Source organism: Mauremys reevesii, linkage group 3 (assembly GCF_016161935.1).
Source record: "Mauremys reevesii isolate NIE-2019 linkage group 3, ASM1616193v1, whole genome shotgun sequence".
Lineage (NCBI taxonomy): Eukaryota > Metazoa > Chordata > Testudines > Geoemydidae > Mauremys > Mauremys reevesii.
The window spans coordinates 108,596,133-108,623,535 of NC_052625.1; the positions used below are offsets into that span (position 1 = coordinate 108,596,133).

Sequence of the window (27,403 nt, forward strand, 5' to 3'; positions counted from 1 at the left end):
GCTATTCTTGCAATTTGGATAATAAGGTGTTTTTAATCACATTATATAACCATTCAACAGAATATTGTTTAGCTATTGAAATCATAAGGCAACAGGCATACATACTGTAGTTTATTACTGTGGATAACTACTTGTATATTGAAGTTTCAGGGAAGAGACTATGCAAATCAAGAGCAAGAGTTGTGGTTCAATAATTTTTATTTGATAATAAACACTGGTAGAGAATGCTTGTATTAAAATATATATGCATATAGACAAACATATGTATAATGCTGTAAATCCACTGACTTTATTTTAATACTCTATTGCATAAAGAACAGAACTAAATATAACACTGGTCTACAATTTTTGAGAAGTCGTCTGCTTCAGAGATAAAATGTAATATTTATTATGTATTTTGATGTGCTGAATTCAAATATGACAATTAAAACAACTGGGTACTGTTTCTAAGGTATTTAAGTTTTTACATTTTATGTCTATGTATATTGTGTAGATAGAGTTTTAATCATAAATTGTAAACCTAGGTCTTTTCATGTGTTTATGGTTGCTTTACATGATAATATTTCACCTGTCCTGTTTATGTAACACTTTAAAAATCAGCAAAAGGGTTATATAACTAAAATTTATTATGAAACAAAAGGCAAAAAACTATTATGTACATAGGTTAGTCCTATTCAGTGTCTACTCGGCACTTCTTGGCTTGTCTCTTGTATTCATTAAATGGAGCATCTCTTGTCACTGTCCAGCAATAGTCTGCAAGCATTGATGGGCTCCATTTGCCCTGATTGCAACAATGGAGAAATGCTATGTCCTGGTGAAATAGCTCGCCATGCTCGTCGCTCACTGGTCCGCAGTTCGGTGGAAAAAAAATCTAGATGAGAGTGCAAAAAATTTATCTTTAGTGACATGTTGCAACCAAGGCTTTTGTATGCCTTGAGGAGGTTTTCCACCAACAACCTGTAGTTGTCTGCCTTGTTGTTTCCGAGAAAATTTATTGCCACTAACTGGAAGGCTTTCCATGCCGTCTTTTCCTTGCCACGCAGTGCATGGTCAAATGCATCATCTCGAAGAAGTTCACGAATCTGAGGACCAACAAAGACACCTTCCTTTATCTTAGCTTCACTTAACCTTGGAAATTTTCCACGGAGGTACTTGAAAGCTGCTTGTGTTTTGTCAATGGCCTTGACAAAATTCTTCATCAGACCCAGCTTGATGTGTAAGGGTGGTAACAAAATCTTCCTTGATTCAACAAGTGGTGGATGCTGAACACTTTTCCTCCCAGGCTCCAATGACTGTCGGAGTGACCAATCTTTCTTGATGTAGTGGGAATCTCTTGCACGACTATCCCATTCGCAGAGAAAACAGCAGTACTTTGTGTATCCAGTCTGCAGACCAAGCAAGAGAGCAACAACCTTCAAATCGCCACAAAGCTGCCACTGATGTTGGTCATAGTTTATGCACCTCAAAAGTTGTTTCATGTTGTCATAGGTTTCCTTCTTATGGACAGCATGACCAACTGGAATTGATGGCAAAACATTGCCATTATGCAGTAAAACAGCTTTAAGACTCGTCTTCAATGAATCAATGAACAGTCTCCACTCATCTGGATCGTGAACGATGTTGAGGGCTGCCATCACACCATCAATGTTGTTGCAGGCTACAAGATCACCTTCCATGAAGAAGAATGGGACAAGATCCTTTTGACGGTCACAGAACATGGAAACCCTAACATCACCTGCCAGGAGATTCCACTGCTGTAGTCTGGAGCCCAACAGCTCTGCCTTATTCTTGGGTAGTTCCAAATCCCTGACAAGGTCATTCAGTTCACCTTGTGTTATGAGGTGTGGTTCAGAGGAGGAGGATGGGAGAAAATGTGGGTCCTGTGACATTGATGGTTCAGGACCAGAAGTTTCATCCTCTTCCTCGTCTGACTCAAGTGAGAATGATTCTGGTGCATCAGGAACCGGCAGTCCTTCTCCGTGGGGTACTGGGCATATAGCTGATGGAATGTTTGGATAATGCACAGTCCACTTTTTCTTCTTTGACACACCTTTCCCAACTGGAGGCACCATGCAGAAGTAACAATTGCTGGTATGATCTGTTGACTCTCTCCAAATCATTGGCACTGCAAAAGGCATAGATTTCCTTTTCCTGTTCAACCACTGGTGAAGATTTGTTGCACAGGTGTTGCAGCATATGTGTGGGGCCCACCTCTTGTCCTGATCTCCAATTTTGCAGCCAAAATAAAGGTGATAGGCTTTCTTAACCATAGTGGTTATACTGCGCTTTTGTGATGCAAAAGTCACTTCACCACAAACATAGCAGAAGTTATCTGCACTGTTCACACAAGTACGAGGCATCTCTGCTCACTTTGGCTAAACAGAAATGTGTCCCTTTGCAAAATCAAACACTGACAAATAAGAGAGCACAACACTGTATGATTTCTGGAGCTGATATAGGGCAATTTGTTCAGCAGAGTGATGTAAGCTTCATTATGATTGCATCATCCATGACTTCTAGGAATAACATGATGCAATTCATATCATGTATGACGCAGTACCAGCTTCAGATTGCATCATTCATTGTTTTGCCTAAAAAGCAAGTACTGTCCAAACCCAGTCATAGATTAATTCATAGATCCAGTCAAAGATGTATTTTAGTCATTTCTGGTTTAAATTGAGATCCCTTCCCTTTATAACTCACTTATCCTCCGCTATTCCCAAGTCAAGGGTCGTATATACTGACCCAGTAGCATAACTTGAAAACTAGAGCCAATCAACAATTTTAAGCATCATTTTCGTTCTCAGTGACCCAGAATTAGTAAAGTTTGACTACATTTATTTCAGAAGCATTTTGGCTGTAGAGCAGTGTAATTACTAATGTAAAGTTTGCTTTGAAAATGTGATAGATTTTTAATCCTTATAATTTGTCACTAATCTCTGCTTGAAGATTTTTGTTTATTTGTTTTTCTTTTTGCTTTTGGCATTAGAAGAAAATACAGAAATTGCTGCAGAAAATATACAGGAAATGAACAGTCCAGAAGTTTGTACTCAATCCAAACTTGCTTTTGATGACAGCCTTGTGTTAGGGGTTTACATCCATCGAACTGATAGACTTAAAACTGATCTTATGGTATCGCATCCCATGGTCAAGATTCATGTGATTGATCAGAAAACTGGTTTATATGTCAAGAAAGAGCATAGGTGAGTTTACTGATTTGTTTCCCCCTGCCCCCTCCCAAAAAACCCCCAAAACCCTTCACGTGCCTGCTTCTGCAGGAAATAATTACTTAAATAATCATATACATACATGTTTAACTTTAAGCATGAGTGTAGTCTTATTGGCTGCAAATCCTCACACAACTTGCATACTTAAAATAACGTACATGTGTAAGTGTTTGCAGGAATGGGGCCATTGTTTTCTTTCACATTTGGAGCACATGTATTATCAGAGTAGCAGTGTAGCTGATCAGACACACATTTGCAATGTGGCTGATTGACTCCTCTCCCAAAACAGAGAGAGATGGCAGAATCGTTAGAAGCCTCGTTGAGAATAAGCAAACAAACATATTTAGGCGTGAATAAGAGATTTCTTTTTGCTTATTGGCAAAACATCCATAAGAATATTGAAATGAAGTTGAGTTCTCCATTCTTCTTACTGTTTCGCTTACCTATTCCCAGCTCTGCTAGCAATTCATGAGGGGCCTGATCCAAAGCCCATTGAAGTTAGTGGGACTTGTATTGGCTTCAATGGGCTATGGATCAGGCCCAATCAAAATGCTTGATTATTGGGATTTGGAACTCCAGCTCTGCTTATTGCCCTGTACATCATCAGTTGCATTAAGATCTCCAGTGGTTATTGAATATTCTTTCTAAAATAAAGAGAAGGGCTGTCTTGTACTTTTTTTGTTTACAGTAATTGAAGTAGTCATAGTATTTTGTTCTTTGCTTTTTGAAAAACATTGACAATTGCAATTGGTTGTTTTTAAACAGCAGCCGGGCAGTTTCATCTTTTTATGAACAAGAGCGAGTGGAACACATTCTTCCTATTATGACCCAGCCTTACGATTTCCGACAATTTAAATCAACACTTCCAGAATGGGAGGAACAAATTGTATTTAATGAACGTTTTAGTTATTTCCTTCAAGATGTTGAAGAAAGCCCCAAAGTAGTCCTGTTTTTTGAGGTACAGATGAAATATTTTACAGTAAATTTTTCAAGTTGCAGTTTTCTGACCATGTATTTCTGGCAGCATTTTATTTGATTTACAGTTACATTGTTGGAATACCATAGTTTTTTTAAGAGAATATATATTATGATGGAGATTTTAAAAAACACTCAGCATTGGCCAGCTGTTCTCTCATTGAAGCCAATGGAAGTAAAATTAGGCCAATACTAAGCAGTTTTGAAAATCCCTCCCTCAGCAAGATTCTGTTCTGGGTAATAAATAAATACTTTGGTGAATGTGTCTTATTGACACAATCAGAATGCTTCCAGGAAGGACTGAAAGGGGCATGCCACACTGGGAGCTATGATACCCTTTGAAAAGGATGTAGCATACCCTCCTCTCATTGCATTAGCACTTCTTGCTGACAGAAGAGTAGAGTAGGGTCACTGTCTTTTTTTGGGTTCCTAACACCATCAGTTCAGAGGCTGATAGTGACTGCCCCCTTAGTGCTGCCACCTCCTACTTGTATACATAAGCAAGGCTAGCCAAGATGTAGCCCACAGATTTTTTACACGTTTGCCATTAAAAAAAAAGTAGACATCTGTTTCTTCATCACTACTCACACAACAACTACCTCAGCCTCAAATACATTTCTGTTTATAGGAAAAATTGTAAAGCATGTTCTGAACATGTTTTTGAGCATAACTGTAGCTGGTATTTATAGACATCTATATCCAAGAGAGTTTATATAGTGTTAATGTGGAAATGGAGACCTAGTACAATCAATTTTTTTATACCCCTATCTTATATTTTTCTAAATACATTGTGCATACACAATCTAATAACAGTGCCAGATGTTCCTTTATGGTCTGCATTTTTCATAAAATAACTACATTCAAAGTACTAAGAGAGGATCCTGGTGGCTTATCACAAAAAGTGTTTCCAGTAGAGTATAGAGGCTCTTCATGGAAACAGTCTTAAAGTTTGAGACAAAATCTTTGTCAAATGAAAGCCTGCATTTTCTATTGATTTCACTGGCGTTACTTAGCCACAAATCAGAAGCTGGATTGTAACTCTTATATTATGCATGCCATGTAAAGTTGCAGAAGTGTTTGGATATGAGGAGATTCTGGTTGCAGACCCAAGAAAATCAAGAGAATTGTATACCAAAGTGATGAAGCTAGGAAAAGAAAATGATCTTTTTGACCACATAGTTTTATCTGGATTAAATGTGCAGTCAGTTTGGGGACATATAAAGGGTTTGTGAAGAGTTGCTTTTGTTTAGTTGTTTATAAAAAAATATGAGACTGTGAAATAAGAAACTTTTTTTAAAAAAATGAAACTTATGTTTGAAGATCATAACACTGATGTGATATGTGTGTTTAAATATCACTTGTGGTAGATGTGGACACTGGATAGTTAATAAATTATATTTTTATAATATTAAGTAAAATGAGAATTTTGTTTAAATCCATGAATACTATCTAAAATACCTTCAGTAGAAGTTATTACTTCTAAGAAGGGCATTCTCAATGGTAATGTATGTATATATTCTAATTAATACATGCAGATCCTTGATTTCTTAAGCATGGATGAAGCAAGAGCCAACTCTGAAGTGCAAATTCAGGAAAGTGGTTTTCGCAAAATCTCTTGGGCATTTCTAAAGGTATTGTGAACTTAAACATACAAAAAAATAAAACCAAAGGAAGACTAAAAAGCCTGCATAAAGTATCTAAAATAAATTGACAAAGCCAGCTTTTCAAATAAACATATTACTTAGTGGGAAACTTTTTTAAAACAAAAAATTTAAAAGTATTTTAAACGACAGGTATAGAGACCGATTCAGACAGAGATTGCTCATGCTATTAAAAGATCATGTAGATATACAGAGAAAATAGGTGTGGCAATAGAGCAAATTGATATTTCTCAACTAAATGAACAAAATGCGTGGGAAAAAATGCATATTCTTTTTCAAGTGCAGCTCTTGGCAGAAAAATCAGAAGCTTCTGAATAAAGGCTAAGCAATTGATAAATGTCATGGGTGGCTTCTCTGTACTACAGAAGTACTACTTCAAGAGCAGTTAGTGTCTTCTGTTTAAGTGCTATTCAAAATTCTAGTGGAGCTTTTAGTTGAATCCAAATATTGAAGGGGCACTGTGGGTTTTTCCCCCCTTGAAATAATGAAATTGTCATGACTTGTCTTAATCCTACAAAAGGGGAAGCATCCTGACAAACAGTGGTCTATCTCCTACTCCTAGTAGGCAAAAAACTAACTTATGGAAGGGATAAGTTCCAGAGCTCGCTTATTTCCTCTTACCTTAAGTCATGCTATACTACTAGGGGATGTTTACACTACAGGTGCTACAGTGGTACAGCTGTGGCTTTGGAGCTACCCTGTTATAATGCCTTAGCATAGACACTTGCTACAGTGACAGGGGTTTTCCATCACTATAATAAATCCATCTCCTTGAGCAGTTAGGCAACTAGGTCGATTGAAGAATTCTTCTGTTGACATAGTGATGTCTATATAGAGGCTTAGGTTGGCTTAACTTCATCTCTCGGGTATGAATTTTTCACTTTGGGGAAGGTGGGAGAGCTGCTATTTCTGCTGCACCTTCTGTCCTCCACCAGAAGCGCCTTCACTGGGACATGAAAAAAGTGGGGGCAGGAGCAGGGACCTAGCTGCTCTTTGTGGCATGTCCATTGAGACTCACTGGATTTCTGCAACTGTTAATAACATTAAAAATATAATATTTTGTCTTAAACAACCACCTTAAAACTAAACCTTTTTTTTGACCTTTCCCTCTGGAAAGGAGTTGGTGATGTTGCAAATACGGATTCTTTCCCAAGTGCAATATATTACACATCTACTTCTTGTGAAAAATTGTAATAAATTCATGAATGCATTTTTTTCTCTTGGGAAAGACAAGGTAGGAGAGGTGATCTCTTTTATTGGACCAACTTCTGTTGGTGGAGGGTTTAAGTTTCACAGTGCTCTTCTTCCGGTCTGGGGAAGGTAATCCGAGAGTCTAAGCTAAATATAAGTTGGGACAGATAGTTAAGGGATTCACACATTGTAGGAGACCACTTAAAATGAAGTGGTCAGTTAGCAGGCAGTGAGGTGTGTTACAACTTGGCATAATGAGCCATGAAATTTGTTGAGTCCATGGTTTGTGGTGTCTATTATAGACATGAATTTAATTTCCTAGGCTCACCTTTTGAAGGTGCTGTGCAGGGTTCCATTGAGGACAAATATTGAAAGATCAGATATGGAGTGATTTCTTTGTGAAAAGTATTCACCTACAGGTGAGAAGGTGTTTTTGTCTTTTATCATTTTTCTCTATGAGTTTATTCAAAAGCTTAGTGATTGTCTGGTTTTACCCCCATAGTTGGTGCATTTTGATGCACTGGATGAGGTACACTACATTTTGAGATAGGCATGTGTAGTACCCAGGAATCTTGAAAGTTGTATTGTGGGGAGTATTGATGATTGTAGTGATGGAGACGTGTCTGCGGGTTTTGCATTTGTTGTTCTGGCAGGGTCTGGTGCTGCTTTGAGTTTTGTGGTTTGGGCTATGGGGAGCTTGCTTCTGATGATGAGCTTATAGCAAGGTTGGTTGATTGTTTGAAGGCCAGAAGAATGGGTCTGGGAAAGATTTTTTTTTTTTAGGATGTGGTCCCCATCAAATGTGTTATGCTTATAAGAAGCACATGGAATCTTTTTCAAGAGGATATTGGGACCCTGTGGAGGTTTCACATGAGGCCGCTTCCACAGACGGGGCAACTGCAGACAAAGGGGGTGGTAATACCCGGATCCCTGATACCTCCCAGAGGGCACTAAGCGGTGACAACAACAGGGGGAGAAGGAATACAACTCCATTGAGAACAAAGTTCCCTGGCTAGCCTGACGGATGCTAATGTAGCATGGGGAGAGCCAGGAAAAGTGGGATGGAGCATGGACTGGGAGGCCCTTAAATTACAATTGCAGCAGAAGGAGGTAGCAAGGATAACCCCTAAAGCTCCTCCTTTCCCTCCTCCTCCAGAAGACAACTAGGCAGGCCTGCGGGATAGGGAATCCCTACATTATATAGGAGCACAGCAGTGGAGGTTCATAGGTAAGATCATCTGGGTCCCCGGGGGGTGACCACATATTTGTGTCCAGCAGGGTAGATATGCTCCTACGCTAGCTCTAATTGACACAGGAGCCTCTGTATCTTCAATAAAATCCACTCCAAAAGCCTAATGGGGAGAAATTTGTCTTGAGGAAATTGTACTCCGTTTGCTTATTTTGTTAGCTTTGAATTAGTAAGAAGAAATTGTTTTGGTTTTATTCTTTGTTTTATATGTTAATGATTGTTTTTAGAAGGATAGAAGTTTTATGGCTGTAATTCTTGCTTTTGAAATTATTTACTGTTTTGTGTGTGAATGAAGAACATATGGCATGCTTACAAAGGAGGCGCTAGTACTGATGGGCCGGATGGTCAAGAGGGGAGTGGAAAAGTCGAGAGGCACCAGCCTTATCAGAATCACTCAGATGGCAGATTGATTGACCCTAAAACAAAGGTATACGCCCCAAGGACAAGGTAAAGATTAGAGCCAGAGCGACAAGATAAGAAACAGCTGCAGATACTCCTAGTAACAACCCAAAATAATGCTGATTGACAGCAACCTTGACTACCTCATGATTAACAGCTCTGATGTGACACAGCAAGGCCCATAGACTTATATGGGAACATATTACTATAAAAGAAGGGTGTATTGCCATGGGACTTTGGGTTTGTTCGGCATCAACATCAGAGCTTTGGACGGGTCCAACGGAGACCCAGCTCCAGCTCCAGCTCCTCCCCTCCCTCGTGTGCAGTTTCAGCTGTCCACTGGAACTGACAGAGCAACACTAAGGACTGGTAACTATAAGATCGAGCTGCAGAACCTTTTGAGGGGTGTGTGTGTGTTTGTGTAAATAGAAGCATATGCTGATTTTAATTCTTAAGTTGTACTCTCAGTAAACACGGCATATTGCCTTATCCCCTTGAAAAAAATTCTGTGTGCTTCTTATAAACATAACATATGGATTGTAATTTGTGATGATACCCTGTATGGGTTCCAGTGTGGGGTGACAGGTGACAGCTAGGGGTGTGCGGTCAGTAGGCTCTCTTTTCTTTCTTTTTCCTGAATGGAAGCAGGTTCTCCTTGAGTATTTGGGTAGCCCTTTCCATGATGTGATTTACTTCTCTGGTGGAGTGTCCTTGTTTAGTGAAGGCAGTTTTAAGGATCTTTAGGTGTGTACCCTAGTCTTTCCCTTTGAGCAAATTCTGTGGTACCTAAGTGTGCCTGGGTTGGTAAAAGTGATCTGTGAGTTTCTTGTATATAGTTGTTTCTAGGGTTCGATTGCTGAAGCTCGTCATGGTATCCAGGAAGCTGATGCAGGTATGGAGTATTGTAGAGAGAGTTTGATGGATGGGTGATGGTGGTTGAAGTTGTGATGGAAATCTATGAAGGAGTTGAGGTCGTCTGTCCAGAGGATGAAAATATCAGCTGTGTTTCTCAGGTATATAATTCATTTCATGGTGCATTTTTGCAAAAATTTTTCCTTGAGGTGTCCCATGAAGAGATTGGCATATTGGGGAGCCATCCTGGTACCCATGGCTGTTTCCATGATTTGGACAAAATGTATGTTTAAGTGTGAAATTGTTGTGGGTGAGGATGAAATGGATGAGTTAGGAAATGTGTTTAGGATGAATTTCTGAGTGTTGTTTATGATCTTGTAGGTATTTGAGGCAGGCAGCAATGCCATCGGGGGAGTAATGTTAGTGTATAATTAGTGTACAACAGCAAATATAGTGGTCTGAGGGAGGTTGTTAATGTTGTGGAGTTTCTGGAAATAGTTGGTAGTGTCTTGGAGGATGCTAGCCCTTTGTGTGATGAGTGGTTTAACAATGGTTTCTGTGTGTCCTCATATTCCTTCAGTAAGAGTGCTGTGGCCAGTTATGATGGGTCTGCCTGGGCTCCCTTGTTTGTGTATCTTGGGAAGCATGTAGAAGGTCCTCGGGGTGGGTTTGTGATGGATGAGGTTGTAGAGTTTTTCTGGGAGTTATTTGGGAAAAGATTTGGTGGTCTCTTTAAATTCCAGTGTGAATTGTGGTCTGGGAGTCATCTTTGAGTTCTTTATTGCAGAGGGTGTGAAAGAGTTGTCTGTTGGCCTTAACATAGAGTTGTCTGTTGGTCATGATTAAAGACCACAGTGGCACCCCCTTTGTCTTCTGCTTTGATCTCTATCTGGCACTTGGACTTCAGGGACTGTATGGCTATCTTTTCTGTGGTAGAGAGGTTGTGGTGAATATAATGTTTGTTGAGGATGTCACAGTCAATTTTTTTCTGAAGCAATCAATGTAGTGATCCAATGTGTGTGTGTGTGGTTGTTTTGTTTTTTGTGTGCTGGGGGATGTCCAGTCAGATTTTTTTTTCTGCTGACTGTAGATGGGGGTGTGGTCGTTGGGTAGTATTGTCTTTGTTGTGAAAGAATTCCTTGAGGCAGAATCGGTGGAAGAATTCTTCTAGTTCTCCACATGTTAGCATGGTATCCAGTTCTGCAAGGGAGCAGAAGTTCAGTCCCTTGGAGAGAGCAGATACTTCAGTTCCAGTTAAGGGTGGTTGTGATAGATTGATGGAGTGTCGTGTAGTGTCCATTTAGTGGGTCCTGGCATCATGGTTTCTCCCAAAGGTGATATCTGTTGTGGAGTTATTGTAGTTAGTTTCGTTTTTTGTTTTTATGTTGGATGGTTGTCATCAGAGGGCTTTTTTATAGTTGTTTCAGGTTTCCTGCGTGATCTCCAGGTATGTTTCCTTATTCTCTTCTTCCAGTGTGTGAGAGCAAGTGATGATTTCTTGTTTGAGGTTGGCCCTTCTGGAATAAGGTGGAGGAGGTGGTTCCTCAGTTTTTCTGAGATCCTGCCGCAGAGCTGTTCATCCTACTTTGAGTTTTATGTAGTGGTCAGAGGGTTATAGATGGTGATTGCTCTTGGTATGATGATTTGTTTCTTGCGTCTGTTCAGGAAGTAGATGTTACGTGGGTCTGTGTCACTTAAAGGTATTGTAGTTTTGCACCATTTAAGACTGAGGCCGGATAGGAATAAAGTAATAGAAATATTTAGTTTCTCTTAAACGCTTTTACCAATGAACTTTTACCAATTTTTTTTTAAATGTGCAAAATTTATTTTAACAAATTTTCTGTCTATTTTTGTGGCAATATCACACAGATAAAATATTTATTGTAAATTCTTACGTGCCTGAATTATTTCAACAAAATGTAACTTGTAATGCCTCAATTGCTGCAAGAAAAAGACTCCAGAAGAATGCCAGTTTGAAGAGAGACGTCAAAAAATGGTACTGCTTTCTGAATTATAGTAGGGCTTGATCCTGCAAATATACTAGGGTAGTGCTTGCTTACTCTCAAGAGTAATCCATTGAGTAGAGTGGGGACATCACTCATGAGAATAATAACTATCCCCAGTAGTAAGTTGAGCCCCTAGTTGGTCAAAAGTGTCAGTGTCATCAATGACTTGTTTGAATTTTGAACAAAAGTAGCAAATTTCTTTAATTTTTTTAAATTACTCTTTCAGCTTGTAGGTGCAAATGGAGTCCTAAACATTGATGGGAAACTACGTCTGCAATTATATTATCCACCTCCAAGGACCAGGACACAGTCAAATGTTGTTGAGGTTTTTGATTGGTGGGCAAAAGGTCCTAGAAATCGTTACCCGTCAACATTATATGTAACTATAAAAGGCATAAAACTACCAGATCATGTAAGTTAAGTACATTTACATATTTATATATAAACAGAAATACTTAAGATCCATTCAAGCTATATATTTGTAACCAAAATCAGATGACAATTTACCTTTTTAGTTTTTTTCTGTAACTGGCTTTTATAACTTGCTGTACTAAGCATACTACATCTTAACATGCCCCTTTTTTTTATTTTAAAAATATGCTTAGCACTTTACAACTTTTTGTAAAAATGTTCAAATCAGTTTCTCCTAAAACTCTGAATTGCCTGCTATTTGGCCGGTGGTTTCCATAAAACTTACAGGCAGTCATGTATCATCTTGGACCTCTTTCTACTCTCATATTGGTGAAAACTGGGCCAAACACCATTAAAGTTAATTGAATTACACTGGTGTAGAATTAATGTAAGTGAGAGGAGAATTCGGTCCCTAATTTTTATTTTTGTTCAAAAAACTATATAAGAAAATATACTTTTATCAGCTTTAACACCTTTTAAAGGAGGTGAAATCTTAAATCCAGAATAGGTATGATTATTTGCTCCAACTCCCAGATGGGACTTAACATTTTGTAAAATACTGTATATATTGTTTTATTTTTATTACTGGCTTCTTTGTCTATAATCTTGACAGATTTCTTATTTTTGTTTAATACTGACATGTGCGTGAAGTGTGGTAGGGTTGAGGCAATGGAATTCACACTCCCAATCCAAGGCCAGCATGTAAGGCTGTTGTGTAGCCCTCTCAGGTCACTATTTAAGCCTATAGACTGGAATAGCAGCTACAGACCTTCTGCACTAGTTGCATGTATTGTTAGATCCACTGGACTTTACCACTGGCCTGATTTGCCCCATTCCAGTGATACCCTTCTAGTACACTGACCCTTTCCATAGAACATGAGTGGATAGGCACCTCTGGCCAGTCCACCCACAGTCTCTTTGCATGGCCCCATGTAGGCTCTACGTTGTGGGGAATGTCTTGTACAGGCCCTCTGAACCACAGGTGAATTTAATCCCTTGCACACTTACAGTATTTTTAAATTTTTGTTCTTCTTAAATGCTCTTAACTTCTGCCTTTCCTGACTTTCTGACTTTAGGGACTGATCCTGCAGATAGTCACTATTCTATAATCTCTATCCCTGCACACATTCCTCCTGAAATCTGAGTCTAAGTGCAATAGTAGCTGTTGCATGTGCAGTAGTAACTGTTTGCTATACATGGAATAACATGTGCATTGGTAACTGTTTATCCACAAAGTTTTATTAGTATTACAGTAGTGCCTAGAAGGCCCCAGTGTGCTAGGCACCATACAAACATAGAGTAGGAGTCGGTCCTTGGCCTGAACTATAATCTAATAGACATGCCAGTCAAAGAGCGGAAGGAAAACAGAGGCACAGAGAATAGAAGTGACTTGCTTCTCCCTGATATTAAGGCATGTTCTTGGAGGGATTTTAGTGTGCATTTCATTAAGATATTTACGGTTTTCCTTATCAAAATTGTCAAAAGAGGACCCTGAGTTCAGTAGCCACTGTGGCAGTCAGGCTGGACAGAGATCACGTAGGTTGCTCTCATGTGCTATATGATGTTCTGTCTCCTTTGTGAAATTATTAGGTTCTGCTCAAATATTAAAAGTTCATTAAGCTTGCTTAACAGAGATTTTTCAATCCCTTATAACTTCAGTCTCCCTCCACAATTAATTCCACATATGGTACAATCCACTTGTGCAGTACGCTTTTTTTTTTTTTTTTTTTTTTGAGAAACAGTAGGGTTTAATTAATGCAGTGAGCCTGTCCTGGCCCTTGGCACCAGCTATGAATTTCAATAAAGAGCAGTGTCTGCTAGATCTGGGGCGGGTAGGTTAACTTGATTTAAGTGGGAGAACTCATGCTTAAACTGAATTGGGCCAAATTGTGGAAAAGGCTAATAAAACAGAAAAGCATGAATTGTTGTGTAAGTAAAAGATTTATCAACCATCTGAAAGAATTTTACCACCCCAATTTACTTTTCACTAGTTTAGGCTTGTTGGCTACTTTCATTGCACTTCATTTATATTTGACGATGAATTTCACTTATTTCTTGTGGAGGTATTACGCAATACTGTTTAACAGCATGTATCACTGTACTATCAGGTATTTTTTCAGATACAAGGATTGCCCCAATTTAATTTTCTTTCAGTGTGTACACAAAATATGTTTAGATCCTAACATTGAGACTTATTTCAATTTTGTGAAATATTTTACTGTACTAAAACATTTTGCGTTTTCCTGAAATAATTGATTTTGCTATTGATATTTTGTCTGCCTTTAGGTAGATCCTTCTTTCCGTTCTATGATGGCTGTTCAGCAGGAACAAGGTAGCACGTCATTCTGTGAGCTCCAGAATGAGGTATCAAAAAAAGCTAGTGTATATAGTCCACATGAGAAAAAGGAGCAGTTGAAATGGACGAGACTGCCTGGACAGGTGAAGATTTTTTTTTAAAAAAGTACCAGAAAAATCCACTTTCTGCTAATAAAGTTATTTTATGGTATAAGTATTGTGAAACAAGTCTGGTTTGGAGGGTGCGTGTGAGTTTCAGGAACCTGCTGGAGGGCGGGGCTCTTTGCATGAAGGCCCTAGGCTCCCATCCTAGCTTGGGAACCTGTGCAGAACTCTCCAGTTCCTTGACAACATGATTCTTCGGACTCCTCATTCAAAGGATGTTTCATGAGCTTAGTGAGGATCAAGAGGAGTTAGTGCAGCTCCACTCTTGGTGCTTCTGGTCCTGCCCACTCCTTAGTCACGGATCCCCACCACACATTGGAAAGGGGACCTTCTGAGAGTCTATTACTGTGCATATAATTATTCCGTTTATTCTCCAAATGGGAATAGGGTTTATTTCACTGTTGGATGCCATGTAAGAAACACAACTAATACACTGAGTGCATTTGTTCAAAAGACAATCCCAATTTAATATTTGATATAAATGACTTCTGTTTGATTATGCACCTTGATTTTGTGACATTATATCATTTGTCTTAAAAACTGCCAGTGGTTTAATTTCTTTTACAATGAGTGATTTAAGTAGTAACAAGGAAATGTTAGAAAAATCAACAAATTGTTTTAAAACAGCAAATTGTCCAAAGATGAAAAGGGTATGGAAATAAATTTGTTTGACATGTTTAGGATGAATAAAAATTTGTGTAAATTTAGATTAAATTATTTTTCAAAATGTTTAATTTTTTCCTCTTTGCAGAAAGGCAAATAAATGCATAAGCCAAATTAAGTGAATTATAATCTTGAGAATATTGTCTAGACATCCTCAAATATTAAATTAGTTACTATTAAACTTGTCCATGTAAACACTGTAGAAGTTGTGTTTTTGAGAGATCTAGGTACTAACAACTTATTTTGCTGATTTTTGGCTTATGGAAAAGTTCCAGCATGGCAATACATAAACCTTATTTCCTCAGATTATTAAAATATAAGAGGACCAATTTAAAAAAAAATCAGTGTTCAGTTAAAATGCACATTTTATACATGCATTAATGAGATTGCCATAAAGAATCCTTTTACTTAGTTACTTAAGTTCTATTGTTGAAGTAATGAGTAAAGAAATATTTTCAAAATCAAAATAACCAATGCATGGGCAGAAAGTTGCTTTGTTTTTCCTTTGTTTTTAAAACTGATAAAATGCTTATGTTTTGACAACAGTGTAAGAGTTGTTAAATACATAATATCTTAAGTTGTGTATTTGTTAACATTCACAACTGTGCAATAACTGTTTTTATTTGGAAATGTAGGCTTGTCGTATACCAAACAAGCATCTCTTTTCACTGAGAGCGGGAGATATGGGATGTTTCTGTATTCGTTTTTCTCAAGATGGAAAAACATTAGCAGCAGCCTGTGCAGGGAGGGATGGTTATCCCATTATTTGTAAGTTATGTATTTATTACTTCTATTTTAACATAGAGCTATAATATATGCAAAGAGCTTTTTTTTTCCCTTTAGTTTTTTTATTTTGAAGAGTGTGTAAATTGGACTTTAAAAAAAAAGGGAGGGGTTACTTTTTGGAGCATGGAGGTTTTATATTAAGTTATGTTCTTTTAGTAGATTTATTTAGTAATTCAGCATTGTAAATATTCTTTGCTGTAAGGCCACTTTGCTAAAGTGTCTACCTGATTGAAGACAGTACGACTTTTCATATATGGTAATGTATATGTCCAGTTTAAGGACTTGATATTACAGTATTTCAGCATCCAGTAGAAATCTGAGAGTCTGAAATGTGCCAGGAATATAAGTTCTGATAATAAGTTTTTAAGTGAAATAACTTGCCCCTTTTGTAGATTGTTTTTATAGGGGAAAAGGAATTTGTGAATTAATTTAGTTTTCTTGAAAGTGAAAAACCAATAATACTTATTAGAGCCAGGCATAACGTTGGAGATGCCGGGCAGTCTTCTTCACAAAAATCTCCAAATACAACTCACTAATGACTAGCAATACTATTCATATCCTGGGCTGCTTTTGTGCAAGAAAATGTCACTTGTTGCATTTTGAAACAGAATACAATTGATTTTTTTGAGATTCTTGGAAACAATGTTCCATTTCCACATGGAATAAAAAGGCAAAACCTATAAATACAAGCACTTAAATATTAGCTATCACGGTTATATTGCTTCTCTACAAAACTTGCTGATCACCAAAAAATTGACCTCACCATTAATATTCTTATGTAGCTGGCCAAGTGGCAATCAAAGTTTAAAAAAAATAAAATAGACTATTTACTTAATGTCCTAGGTTCATCCCTGATAACTTAAACCGTGTAGTCTAATTTTTAAAGGGGTTAATGCAGTTGTGACATATCCATGAACCACTAGATGGAAGTAGATGCTTGCAAACTTGTGTTAAATTATTAACAATGCATACCCAGTAGCTATTTGATTTTGAATTATGGAAATTAGGAGCTAGTGGAGTTGAATTCACTTATGCCAGCAATGACTTGGCCCTAGGAATATGTCTAGCTTTGTAGTAATTATATTCCAGATGTTGGTTGCATCAACATCTTCCATATTTGAAGATTTAATTTGTGTTGGAACATGCAGTTATAAGTCCTATATATAAAATCTTGGCCTTAAATGGTTTTCTTTTGAGTATTGATGCTTTATTATTGAAAAAGCAGTTTCAAATGTTTCCAAATTTAACCTTTTTATTTACATTTCCATTAGTATATGAGATTCCTTCTGGACAATACTTGAGAGAATTTTATGGCCACCTTAATATTGTATATGATCTTTGTTGGTCAAAATATGATGAGTACCTCCTTACTGCATCCTCTGATGGCACTGTCAGGTCAGTATGAGTGAAATGTTATAGCAACTGTTGTCAAAATTATAAGTAGGCTTAGTGAACCCAGCTGTGTCTTTATCATAAACTGTGCTGGACAACTTTTAACCATGGATTTGAGTGTAATTTGAGTTATTTGTTAATGTTATAGAATTATAGCTTTTTTGGAATAATTTTATTATGTTTGGTTTAAAATATATGGTGTGTTTGGTTCAAGATTTTAAAATGTAGTTGCCTAAGTATAGGCTCTTAAATCCATGTTTAGCTGCCTAAATAAATGGCCTTATTTTTCAAAAGTGTTCAGCACCCAGCAGCTATTACAGAAATCAATAGAACTTTTCTAATATTTGATCCTTGCAAAAATTACAATATTCTAGATGCAAAAGCCAATCTTAATGCCATATTCAGGTTGGAAATTTGAACACACAAGACAGGAAATTGAAAAGTTAGAATTCAGATGGCAACTTTAACTTTACCACATTGCAATTATAGATAGTAGTTTGAATTCTTGGCTAGGCTGTTAAATGTGCAACTCAAAGTAAATCACTGTATCTGGAATATAAAATCTTAACTTTGAAATTTTTCCCCTCTTGTGTATAAATTTAAAAAGTTACATTAATGTAGTATTTAAGCAGCAAATCTTGAGGTACTTAAAGCTCCCTCATCCCTCCAAAAAAACCCAACACAGAACACTTAAAACACAGCAAGAAAAAATATGGCCATAGTATTCCACAAATGTGTTATGGGTAATCTCATAGGTTTTAATCTTCACTGATGTGCAGATGCTCAAAAATCTCCTAGCTATTGCCTTTGTTGGGCAACTCCATAGTGCTACAGGGAGCTGCATAATTAAAATCCCCAAAGAATTGTGATTGCCATATTATATGTGTTGAAAGTGTTAATTTAATTGGTTTTACTATGGGGTAGAGGGGATATAAATTAAAAGTTCTTCAAGTGATTGTCCACATTGTTTCCACTCTTAGGGTACGTCCATACTACCCGCCCGGGTCGGCGGGTAGCGATCGACTTCTCAGAGTTCGATATAACGTGTCTCATCTAGACGTGATATATCGAACTCCGAACGCGCTCCCGTCGACTCCAGAACTCCACCACCGCAAACGGCGGTGGCGGAGTCGACGGGGGAGCCGCGGACTTCGATCCTGCGGTGTCTGCACGGGTAAGTAGTTCGAACTAAGGTAGTTCGAGTTCAGCTACGCTATTCGCGTAGCTGAGCTTGCGTACCTTAGTTCGACACCCTCCCCCCCCCAGTGTAGACCAGGCCTTAGTATGCTTGGGTGTGAGATCAGGTTTTTGGTTTTGTTTTTGTTTTTTGGCCAGCTGTGTACATTGGGGTCATGCCTTTGCCCTGGACGTCTTCACACCATTCATCCAAGCCTGAGGGCATAAAAGGCAGAGTGGGCCCAGTTGCCCCTTGGTTCTGTAGCAGCAAGATGGAATCTTTGCAGTGTCCTCCTAGTCTCTGCAGTGTTAGTGTAGTTAGTTAGTTAGTAGTCTTACTGCTTAGTTACTAGTTCGTTTGTTCACGTAATTAGATAGTTTTAACTTTTATTTCTTAAATAAGTTTCAGTTTAGGCTAGACCCCCGTGCCTGTACAGGGATGCTAGAAACAAGGCAGAAGCTACATTTCCAGAGTTCAAAACCTGTCCCTCGTGAAGCTTAATTCTCATTGGAATGTTCCACATCAAACTTTTGAGTATAGCTGCAAAAATTCAGTAGATTCAATTAGACCCTTAAGTATTTGCATGAATTTACATCTAGAACCATTAGCACAAAATTTGGTATTAATTTATAGGGTAATTATGTTATGAGACAGTTATCCTAACTTTTTTTTTCCCTTTTTTTTTTTTTTAAGAATGTGGACAATTGAGACCCAGGCTACAACTTCTGTGAGAGTTTTCCCTCATCCTTCATTTGTTTACACTGCAAAGTACCATCCAGTTGCTGACTATCTTGTGGTGACAGGATGTTATGACTCTGTGATTAGGGTATGGAATACAAAAGTGAAAGAGATCTATGGTCAGTTGCTACAGGAGTTTGATGGTCACAAAAGTTTCATCAATACACTGTGTTTTGATGCAGAAGGTATGTTCATTATGTCATAATTGTATCTCAAACAAAGAGCAATTCAAGCATGCTCAGTTTAACTATCTCAATGAAATAAACCAAAAAACAGGATGTTTTTATTTTGTTACAATTGTTTTATTAAAATGTCTCACTGAGATCTACTACTAGCCAGTATGTTGATGTATTAAAATATTATTTACTATCTGTAATCTGGGCATGTCTACAATATGCTGGGCACTGTGCAAACACATATAGGAAGACATAGCCTGGGCCGAAAAGATAAATAAGCAGGCAAAAGACAGGAAAAAGGATACAACAGATGTTAAAAGGTCAAGGTGATGTCTGGCAAGGTCTTGATGATACAGCTTTTTAAATTAGATATATAGATTGACTCTGACTCTCTTCCTAACTTTTTATTTGGCAAGTTTCTTGTAAGTATCATGGCAGAAATTGGTATGGAATAAAGAACGGAGACTATTGTGGAAGATGTAGGCAAATAGTGTATCAAGGCTGGTATTATGGGCTGAGCAGAGATGTGGAGAGGCAATGTGGAAAAAAATAGGGCTGTGAAACTATTAACAAAATCAGTTATCAGAGCCGTGTTAGTCTGGATCTGTAAAAGCAGCAAAGAGTCCTGTGGCACCTTATAGACTAACAGACGTATCTGAGCATGAGCTTTCGTGGGTGAATACCCACTTCGTCGGATGCATGCATTCACCCACGAAAGCTCATGCTCCAATACATCTGTTAGTCTATAAGGTGCCACAGGACTCTTTACAAAATCAATTGTGATTAATCGCAGATTTAATTGCATCATTAAATAATAATAGAATACCATTTATTTAAATATTTTTGGATGTTTTCTACATTTTCAAATATGTTGATTTCACCTACAACACAGAATACAAAGTATACAGTGCTCACTTTATATTATTTTTATTACAAATATTTGCACTGTAAAATAATAAACAAATGAAATAGTATTTTTTAATTTACTTCATACAATACCGTAATGCAATCTCTTTATCATGAAAGTGCAACTTAGAAATGTAGATTTTGTTTGTTTGTTACGTAATTGCACTCAAAAACAAAACAAAGTAAAACTTTAGAGTCCTACTTCTTGTTTAGTCAATCACTAAGACAAAGAAGTTTGTTTACATTTGCGGGAGATAATGCTGCCTCCTTCTTATTTACACAGTGTCGCTAGAAAGTGAGAATAGGCATTCTCATGGCACTTTTGTAGTCGGCCTTGCAAGGTATTTACATGCCAGATATGCTAAACATTCATAGGCCCCTTCATGCTTTGACCACTATTCCAGAGGACATGCTTCCAGGCAGCATTATCTCCCATAAATGTAAACACGCTTATTTGTCTTAGAGATTGGCTGAACAAGAAGTAGGACTGAGTGGATTTGTAGGCTCTAAAATTTCTTTTAGTTTTGAGTGCAGTTATGTAACAAAATCTACACTAGTATTTTGCACTTTTATGATAGAGAGTGCACTACAGTACTTGTATGAAGTGAATTTAAAAAGAAAAAATAGTATTTTCCAGTGCAAATATTTGCAATAAAAATAATGTAAACACTGTACACTTTGTATTGTGAGTTGTAATTGAAACAAATGTATTTGAAAATGTAGAAAAAAATCTAAAAATATTTCTAATTTGAATTGGTATTCTGTTATTGTTTAACAGTGTAATTTAAAACTGCAATTCATTGTGATTTTTTTAAGCTAGTTAATTTGTTTTGAGTTAATCACTTGAGTTAACTGTGATTAATTGACAGCCCTAGAAAAAAGACAGAGTAGGATAAGTAGGAAGAGGTAAAAGGAAGTAGTGACTTCAAGGCAAAGACCAGAAGTTTGAATCTAATATGGTGAAGAAGGAGAGAACCCGTGGGGGGATTCAAAGAGGAGGAAGATGACCTGATCTGAATAACAGGCAAGGAAAATCTTAGTGGCTACTTTTGGTGTGGATTAGATGAGTAAGTATAATAGAGAGGGCAAAGAGGATGATGATGCAGTAATCAGGATGAGATTCCCTGAGAATTTTAGCTGTAGGGACACCGAGAAAAGATTGGATTTTAGAAATGGTGTGGAGGAAGATACGGTAAGATTTAAAGTTTGCCTGGTTGTGAGAGGATGTGTGTCTTTCAGAGGGAGGGAGGAGAGGAGGGTGGCGGGGGGGGAGAGAGAGAGAGAGAGAGAATGAGACTGGAGACTGGGGGCTGGTCTACACTAAGGGGGAAAATCGATATAAGATACGCAACTTCAGCTAAGTGAATAACGTAGCTGAAGTCGAAGTATCTTATATCGATCACTTACCCGTCCTCACGGCGCGGGATCAATGTCCGGGGCTCTCCATGTCGACTCCGCCACCGCCGTTCGCGGTGGTGGAGTTCCGGAATCGATAGGAGCGCGTTCGGGGATCAATATATCGCGTCTAGATGAGACGCGATATATCGATCCCTGAAAAATCGATCGCTACCCGCCGATACGGCGGGTAGTGAAGACGTAGCCTAAGATGACTCTTCGGCTACCTCTACACTACACCGATGCGGTAACGCTTGTGGTGGAGACGCTTTAAGCTGACAGAAGAAAGCTCTCCCGTCAACTTAATAACTCGTGTCTCTGCAAGAGGTGGTAGTTATGTTGGCGAGAGAAGCTCTCCCGCCAGCATAGTGCTATCTAGACCAGCACTTAGGTCAGTATAACTTGTGTCACTCAGGGTGTGGATTATTCAACCCCCTGAGCAACATAAATTATACTGAAGTAACCTGTAGCGTAGACAAGGTCTTAGGTTACAGCTTGGGGAACTAGGAGGATGGTGAACTTTTCAATAATGACAGAGAATGGAAGGGTTTGGACGGAGAGATAAGGAGTTCAGTTTTGGCAGTACACCTCTACCTCGATATAACAGTGTCCTCGGGAGCCAAAAAATCTTACTGCGTTATAGGTGAAACCACGTTATATCGAACTTGCTTTGATCCACTGGAGTGCACAGTCCCACCCCCACAGAGCACTGCTTTACCGCATTATATCCGAATTCATGTTATATCAGATTGCGTTATATCAGGGTAGAGGTGTATTAAGATTGTGTTGGTGGCAAGACATCCAGGAAGAGGTGTTGGAGAGGCATTCTAAAATGCATAACTGGATGGAGATGTGAGTTGATGCTGTGTGAATGATGGAGCTCCCACAAGATGGATCATTTGTATTTTGGAATCTGGGTTTTTCAGATAGGTATTCCATGAAAATGTAGATGATTATTTCTGTGATAGGCATGTCAACTTACCATAGAAAGAAAATAACCTTCTACTTCATTAAAAACAATGAAGAGTCCTTGTGGCACCTTAGAGACTAACAAAGGTATTTGGGCATAAGCTTTCGTGGGCTAGAACCCACTTAATCAGATACATGGAGTGGAAAATACAGTAGCAGGGGTGTGTGTGTGTGTATGTATTGCAGCAAAATTCCTCCTCTCCTCTAGTAGGTCCTGCGCTTATTGGTGGATTTCTTCCCCTTAGTGGTTTTCCCCTTGGATAAAACCCATAGTCTGGATCAACTACTCCAGAGTCTGATTAGGAGTAGCGGGGCTAAGGGGGAACCCGGGCCCACCCTCTACTCCGGGTTCCAGCCCAGGGCCCTGTGAATTGCAGCAGTCTCTATAGTGCTACATGTAACCGCTGCTTGACCGCTACAGCTCCCTGGGTTACTTCCCCATAGCCTCCTTCAAACACCTTCTTTATCCTCACCACAGGATCCTCCTGGTGTCTGATGCTGCTTGATTGTATAGTGTTTTCCTCAATCCTCTAGTAGTACCCCCTCTCAGTTCTTAGTGTCTCTTGCTCCCAGCTCCTCATGCACACTTCTTTCCTCTGGCTCCTCCTCCCTAGACTGGAGTGAGCTCCCCTTTTTATACCAGGTGCCTTGATTAGCCTGCCCTGATTGGCTGCAGGTGCTCCAATCAATGTAGCTCTCTCCAGTGCCTTCTAGAAAGTTCTTAATTGGCCCCAGGTGCCTTGATTACCCTGGAGCAACTGCCATTTTGGTTCCTATGGTACTAGGGATTTGCTTAGCCTGGGGCTAACATACCTGTTCCTGAGTACTTTCCTGTAGCCATCCGGCCTTGCTCCATCACAGTATGTATGCATATGTATATATATGTCTTACCAAGTGTGGGGGGGTCAGTCTAACGAGACTATTCAATTAACAGTAGACTACCAAGGGAGGAAAAATCACGTTGTTTTTGCTGATACAGACTAACATGGCTACCACTCTGAAACCTTCTACTTCATTGTTTACAATGATATATATTATTGGTTTAAGAGCAGCTGTTGAAAGGCAGCAATTGGAGGGAAATTTGTATTTGCTCTTGCTCAACCTGTTCTCAGCGAGGATTTTCACTGGATAGTTTTGCATTAGGGGTCTGATCTAAGGCCTAGAAGACAATACTAAAAAGCAAAGACATTAAATAAAACCAACTTAGCATCTAAGTGAAAAACAGACAAAGTATTTAATTGTAAGTATTACAGTATTTACATTCTTACTTTGTTTGGAATTTACAATATTGACTTCTGTGATGTATTATAAGCAAAATTTAGGCTTTTTGACAATCCCTGCATTAAGTGGAGAAAATGGAAACAAAACATTGCTGTTCAAATATTGGCTGTAATAATTCAGTTTATAATATATCCATAAATGTGGAAATTACTATAAAACTGTTAATAGCACTGATAAGACACAATTTCCAATGTATATTTAGTTTTGGAGATGTCTCTAGCTCACATATTCCCTGTTGTTCATTTAATATGGATTCAAAATCTTGTTGTTAATACTACATAAGTGTAATTATTATTTTACAGGACTTCACATGTTCTCAGGAGACAGCTCAGGGCTGATTATAGTTTGGAATACCTTTGTCAAAGGAAGTTCTCAACATCCAGTCCAACACTGGGGTATTAATAAGGTATACAAATATTTTTAATTAGCAAGATAACTTTACATAAAAGTGGTTTCAAATCTAGCCATCTAATTTGCATTTAATTACTTTTTCATGTCACTTTTGTGTGGTTGGAAAGTAAATTTCCCCTAAATGTCTTGTTAACACTTTGCAAACGGCTGATAAAACATGCTGTGATTCACTGGCTGGGGATTTCTAGATTTTTGTCACTGTTTTAGATATGATACTGTAAGTAGAGAATGTAAATGCTTATTCCTAGCACCAGCTTCTACAACAAACATTTGAGAATTGGTAGCATTGTAATTGCACACAGTAACGTGTTGTTTGTACTTCCATAGATAGAATTAAAATAACAGACTATGTATCTTGTCAAAGTAGCTTCGTTCACACTTCTATGGTTAACGTCTTATCAGCATTTCTGTTAACAATCCTAGTTTTCAGGATTTCATCATTATAATAGGATCTATCATTTGGCTGTGGAAACTTGATATGGGCTAAAACTTGTTGATTTGGGACATAGTATCTTGTCCAGGAACCAGTGTTTGCTTTTTAAAATGGCGTGGGTTTTTTTTAAACTAAATTAAATCTTTCCTTGCACTGCCCCCGGCCAATTTCATGAGTTAATACCTTCATGACGTCCTTACCTTTGTTTCCTATCAAATTAGTCTTGCATTACAATAAACTTCATTTTTTCATTGTAGGAAATAAAAGAAAATGATATTAAAGGGACTCCAATAAATCATTTAGAGGTACATCCAAATGGAAGACGTTTATTAATCCATGCCAAAGACAGTGCTCTGAGAATTATGGATCTCAGAATGTAAGTAGGTTTTTGTAGTCAATGCATAGATTTCTGTGTCTCAAATTGACTCATCGTGGCAATAAAATGTTTTAAAATTATTAAATACATACTTAAGAGGAAGGATGGCCTAATAGTTACAGGGCTAGACTGGGACTTGGGAGACCTCAATACAAATCCTTGCTCTGCCACAGGCTTCCTTTTGTGAGATTGGGCATGTCCTGTAAGTTAGAATTTCCAAAAGTGGACAAGTCCCATTTAAAAAAAAAAAAAAAAAATTAGATGCTTACCCTGTGTCATTGACTTTTCAGTGTCACTCAGGAAGTCTAACCTCATACAGAAAGTCTGCAGCAGAGCAGGGATTTTAATCCAGATCTCCCAAGTCCCTTTAAAAATATTATTTAGTTATTTAGCTTGGTTCATTGACTTTCAGTGGGACTTAGGAGCCTGAGTAATTTAGGCACCTTTGGAAATGTTACTCTTAGGGTATGTCTACACTTTAAAATGCTACAGCAATGCCACCGTAGCACTTCAGTGAAGATACTACCTACACTGACAGAAGGCATTCTCCATTGGCATAGGCAATCCATCTCCCCAGGAGGTGGTAGCTAGGTTGACAGAAGAATTCTTCTATCAATCTAACACTATCTGTACTGAGATTTTCACACTCTGTTGTAGCTATACCAATGTAAATGCCTAGTGTAGACCCAGGTCTTACAGCTAGTCTACACTAGAATTGCAACAGCGGCAGAGCTGTACCAGTGTAGCTGTGTCACGCTATTAGTGCAGATGGTCTATGCCGAAAGGAGAGAGCTTCTCATGCTGACATAATGATGTCCCCACCAGCACATAGGTCAGTGTAACATATGTCGCTTGGGGGTGGCTTTTTCACATCCCTGGGTGATTTAAGTTATACTGAAGTAAGCACTAGTGGGTACAAGCCCTTAGTCTCTGGTGCCTCAGTTCCCCTTCAGTAAAATGGGGCTAATAGCACTTCACTCTCTCACAGGTTAAATACATTCAAGATTGTGAGGTGCTCAGATACTCTGGTAATAGGGGCGACATAAGTACATGAGATGGATGGGTGGAGAGACATTTAAATATAATCTGTGATTATTTTCCCCTTTATTATTAATATTTTTAAACTATTAGTATAAAAATAGAGAAATCAAACTACAAAAAGCACAACTGCCCTAAATGAATGTACCGCTAAGGCTAAAACTTAAATCCAGAAAAACAAGAGAATGTAGTATTAAAGCATAAAATCTGTGCTGATGTTTTGTTCTTAATTCCCCCCGCCCCCCTCACAAACATGGATACTCAAAGTTTCCCCAATCTTAAGAAAAGATGCTTGGGGAAAATACTTTCCAAGCACTGACAGCATAAGGAACTATCAGAGGTCTAGGGACATTTTTTCAAAATGTACATTTATTTATAATGTAGCTCTCTCCCCATATCACTCTGTTTAAATTTCTTGGACTATCATGTTTTGGGCTACCAAAAGACTTAGCTCTTTTACAGCACTTTTCCTCTTGCCAGAAGGGAGAGGATCCTTGGAATGGTCTTGATGGAGAGGCCAAAGCTCAGAACCTTGGTGCAGTGTGGTTGCTTTTCACTGAACCATCCACAGAATGTGTGTGTGGAGCCATTGTAATGGGCCCTTGGAGGATCATATGAATGTAGGGGGATCCTACAGAGGTGTAGAGCCAGCATTATAGTTCCTATACTATCACCCTTCCTGCTATTGGCATGGCAGTGTGTTTGGGGGAGGAAGAGGAAAGTGGGCATGGCTAGGGTTTCCCCACATACTGCTGGAGCCACTGGCAGCCAAAGAGCCTTACATTGGAAAACCAGCCAGCCAAGACTTAGAAACAGTGGATATGTACCATGTGCTATATTCGACCCCCTTGGAGTTATTATTCTATTCAGAATCTCCACTGTCACTGAAAAGTTTCCAGTTACTGTGACTGTGAAGCAAACTTCAAAAATGTGAGCTGAATGTCACCAAATGTGAGTCCGCAGAGAGCATGAAATAGTAGCTCTAAGAGGTTTGAACTGCTCTATTCATCTCCATGAGGTGTTAATTTGGATTCCCAGCAATTATACTTTTAAATGTCTACACTATTAACCATTTGAATCCTCATGAAAGAAAGGAGAGAGGGAGGGGATCACAGATCTGGACAACTTGCTGTGAGTGACATGTAAAGCTAAAACAGAGCTCTTACTCTTACCCTCAAGTCCTCCCCACTACCTCCTTCTTTGATCACTAGACAACCCCACCATTCTGCCT

General features: G+C 38.4%; 1 protein-coding gene across 19 annotated transcripts in view; it reads left to right on the top strand.

Moving 5' to 3' along the window:
* The window catches only part of AHI1 (Abelson helper integration site 1), a 165,200-nt gene that overhangs the window by 18,465 nt on the left and 119,332 nt on the right, over positions 1-27,403 (top strand). For 17 of the 19 annotated variants that reach the window (XR_005595893.1, XM_039529237.1, XM_039529235.1 and 14 more), the window contains 11 exons: positions 2,990-3,203; positions 3,993-4,185; positions 5,738-5,833; positions 8,599-8,730; positions 11,787-11,972; positions 14,258-14,410; positions 15,730-15,862; positions 17,152-17,275; positions 19,143-19,372; positions 24,217-24,320; positions 25,016-25,134. Coding sequence is in view for 18 of the 19 variants with exons in the window: in XM_039529237.1 (XP_039385171.1) it covers positions 2,990-3,203; positions 3,993-4,185; positions 5,738-5,833; positions 8,599-8,730; positions 11,787-11,972; positions 14,258-14,410; positions 15,730-15,862; positions 17,152-17,275; positions 19,143-19,372; positions 24,217-24,320; positions 25,016-25,134 (1,684 nt within the window). In the remaining variant the exon portion in view is untranslated. The remainder of the gene's footprint in view (positions 1-2,989; positions 3,204-3,992; positions 4,186-5,737; positions 5,834-8,598; positions 8,731-11,786; positions 11,973-14,257; positions 14,411-15,729; positions 15,863-17,151; positions 17,276-19,142; positions 19,373-24,216; positions 24,321-25,015; positions 25,135-27,403) is intronic. The other 2 variants (XM_039529240.1, XM_039529242.1) reach the window with 2 other exon arrangements.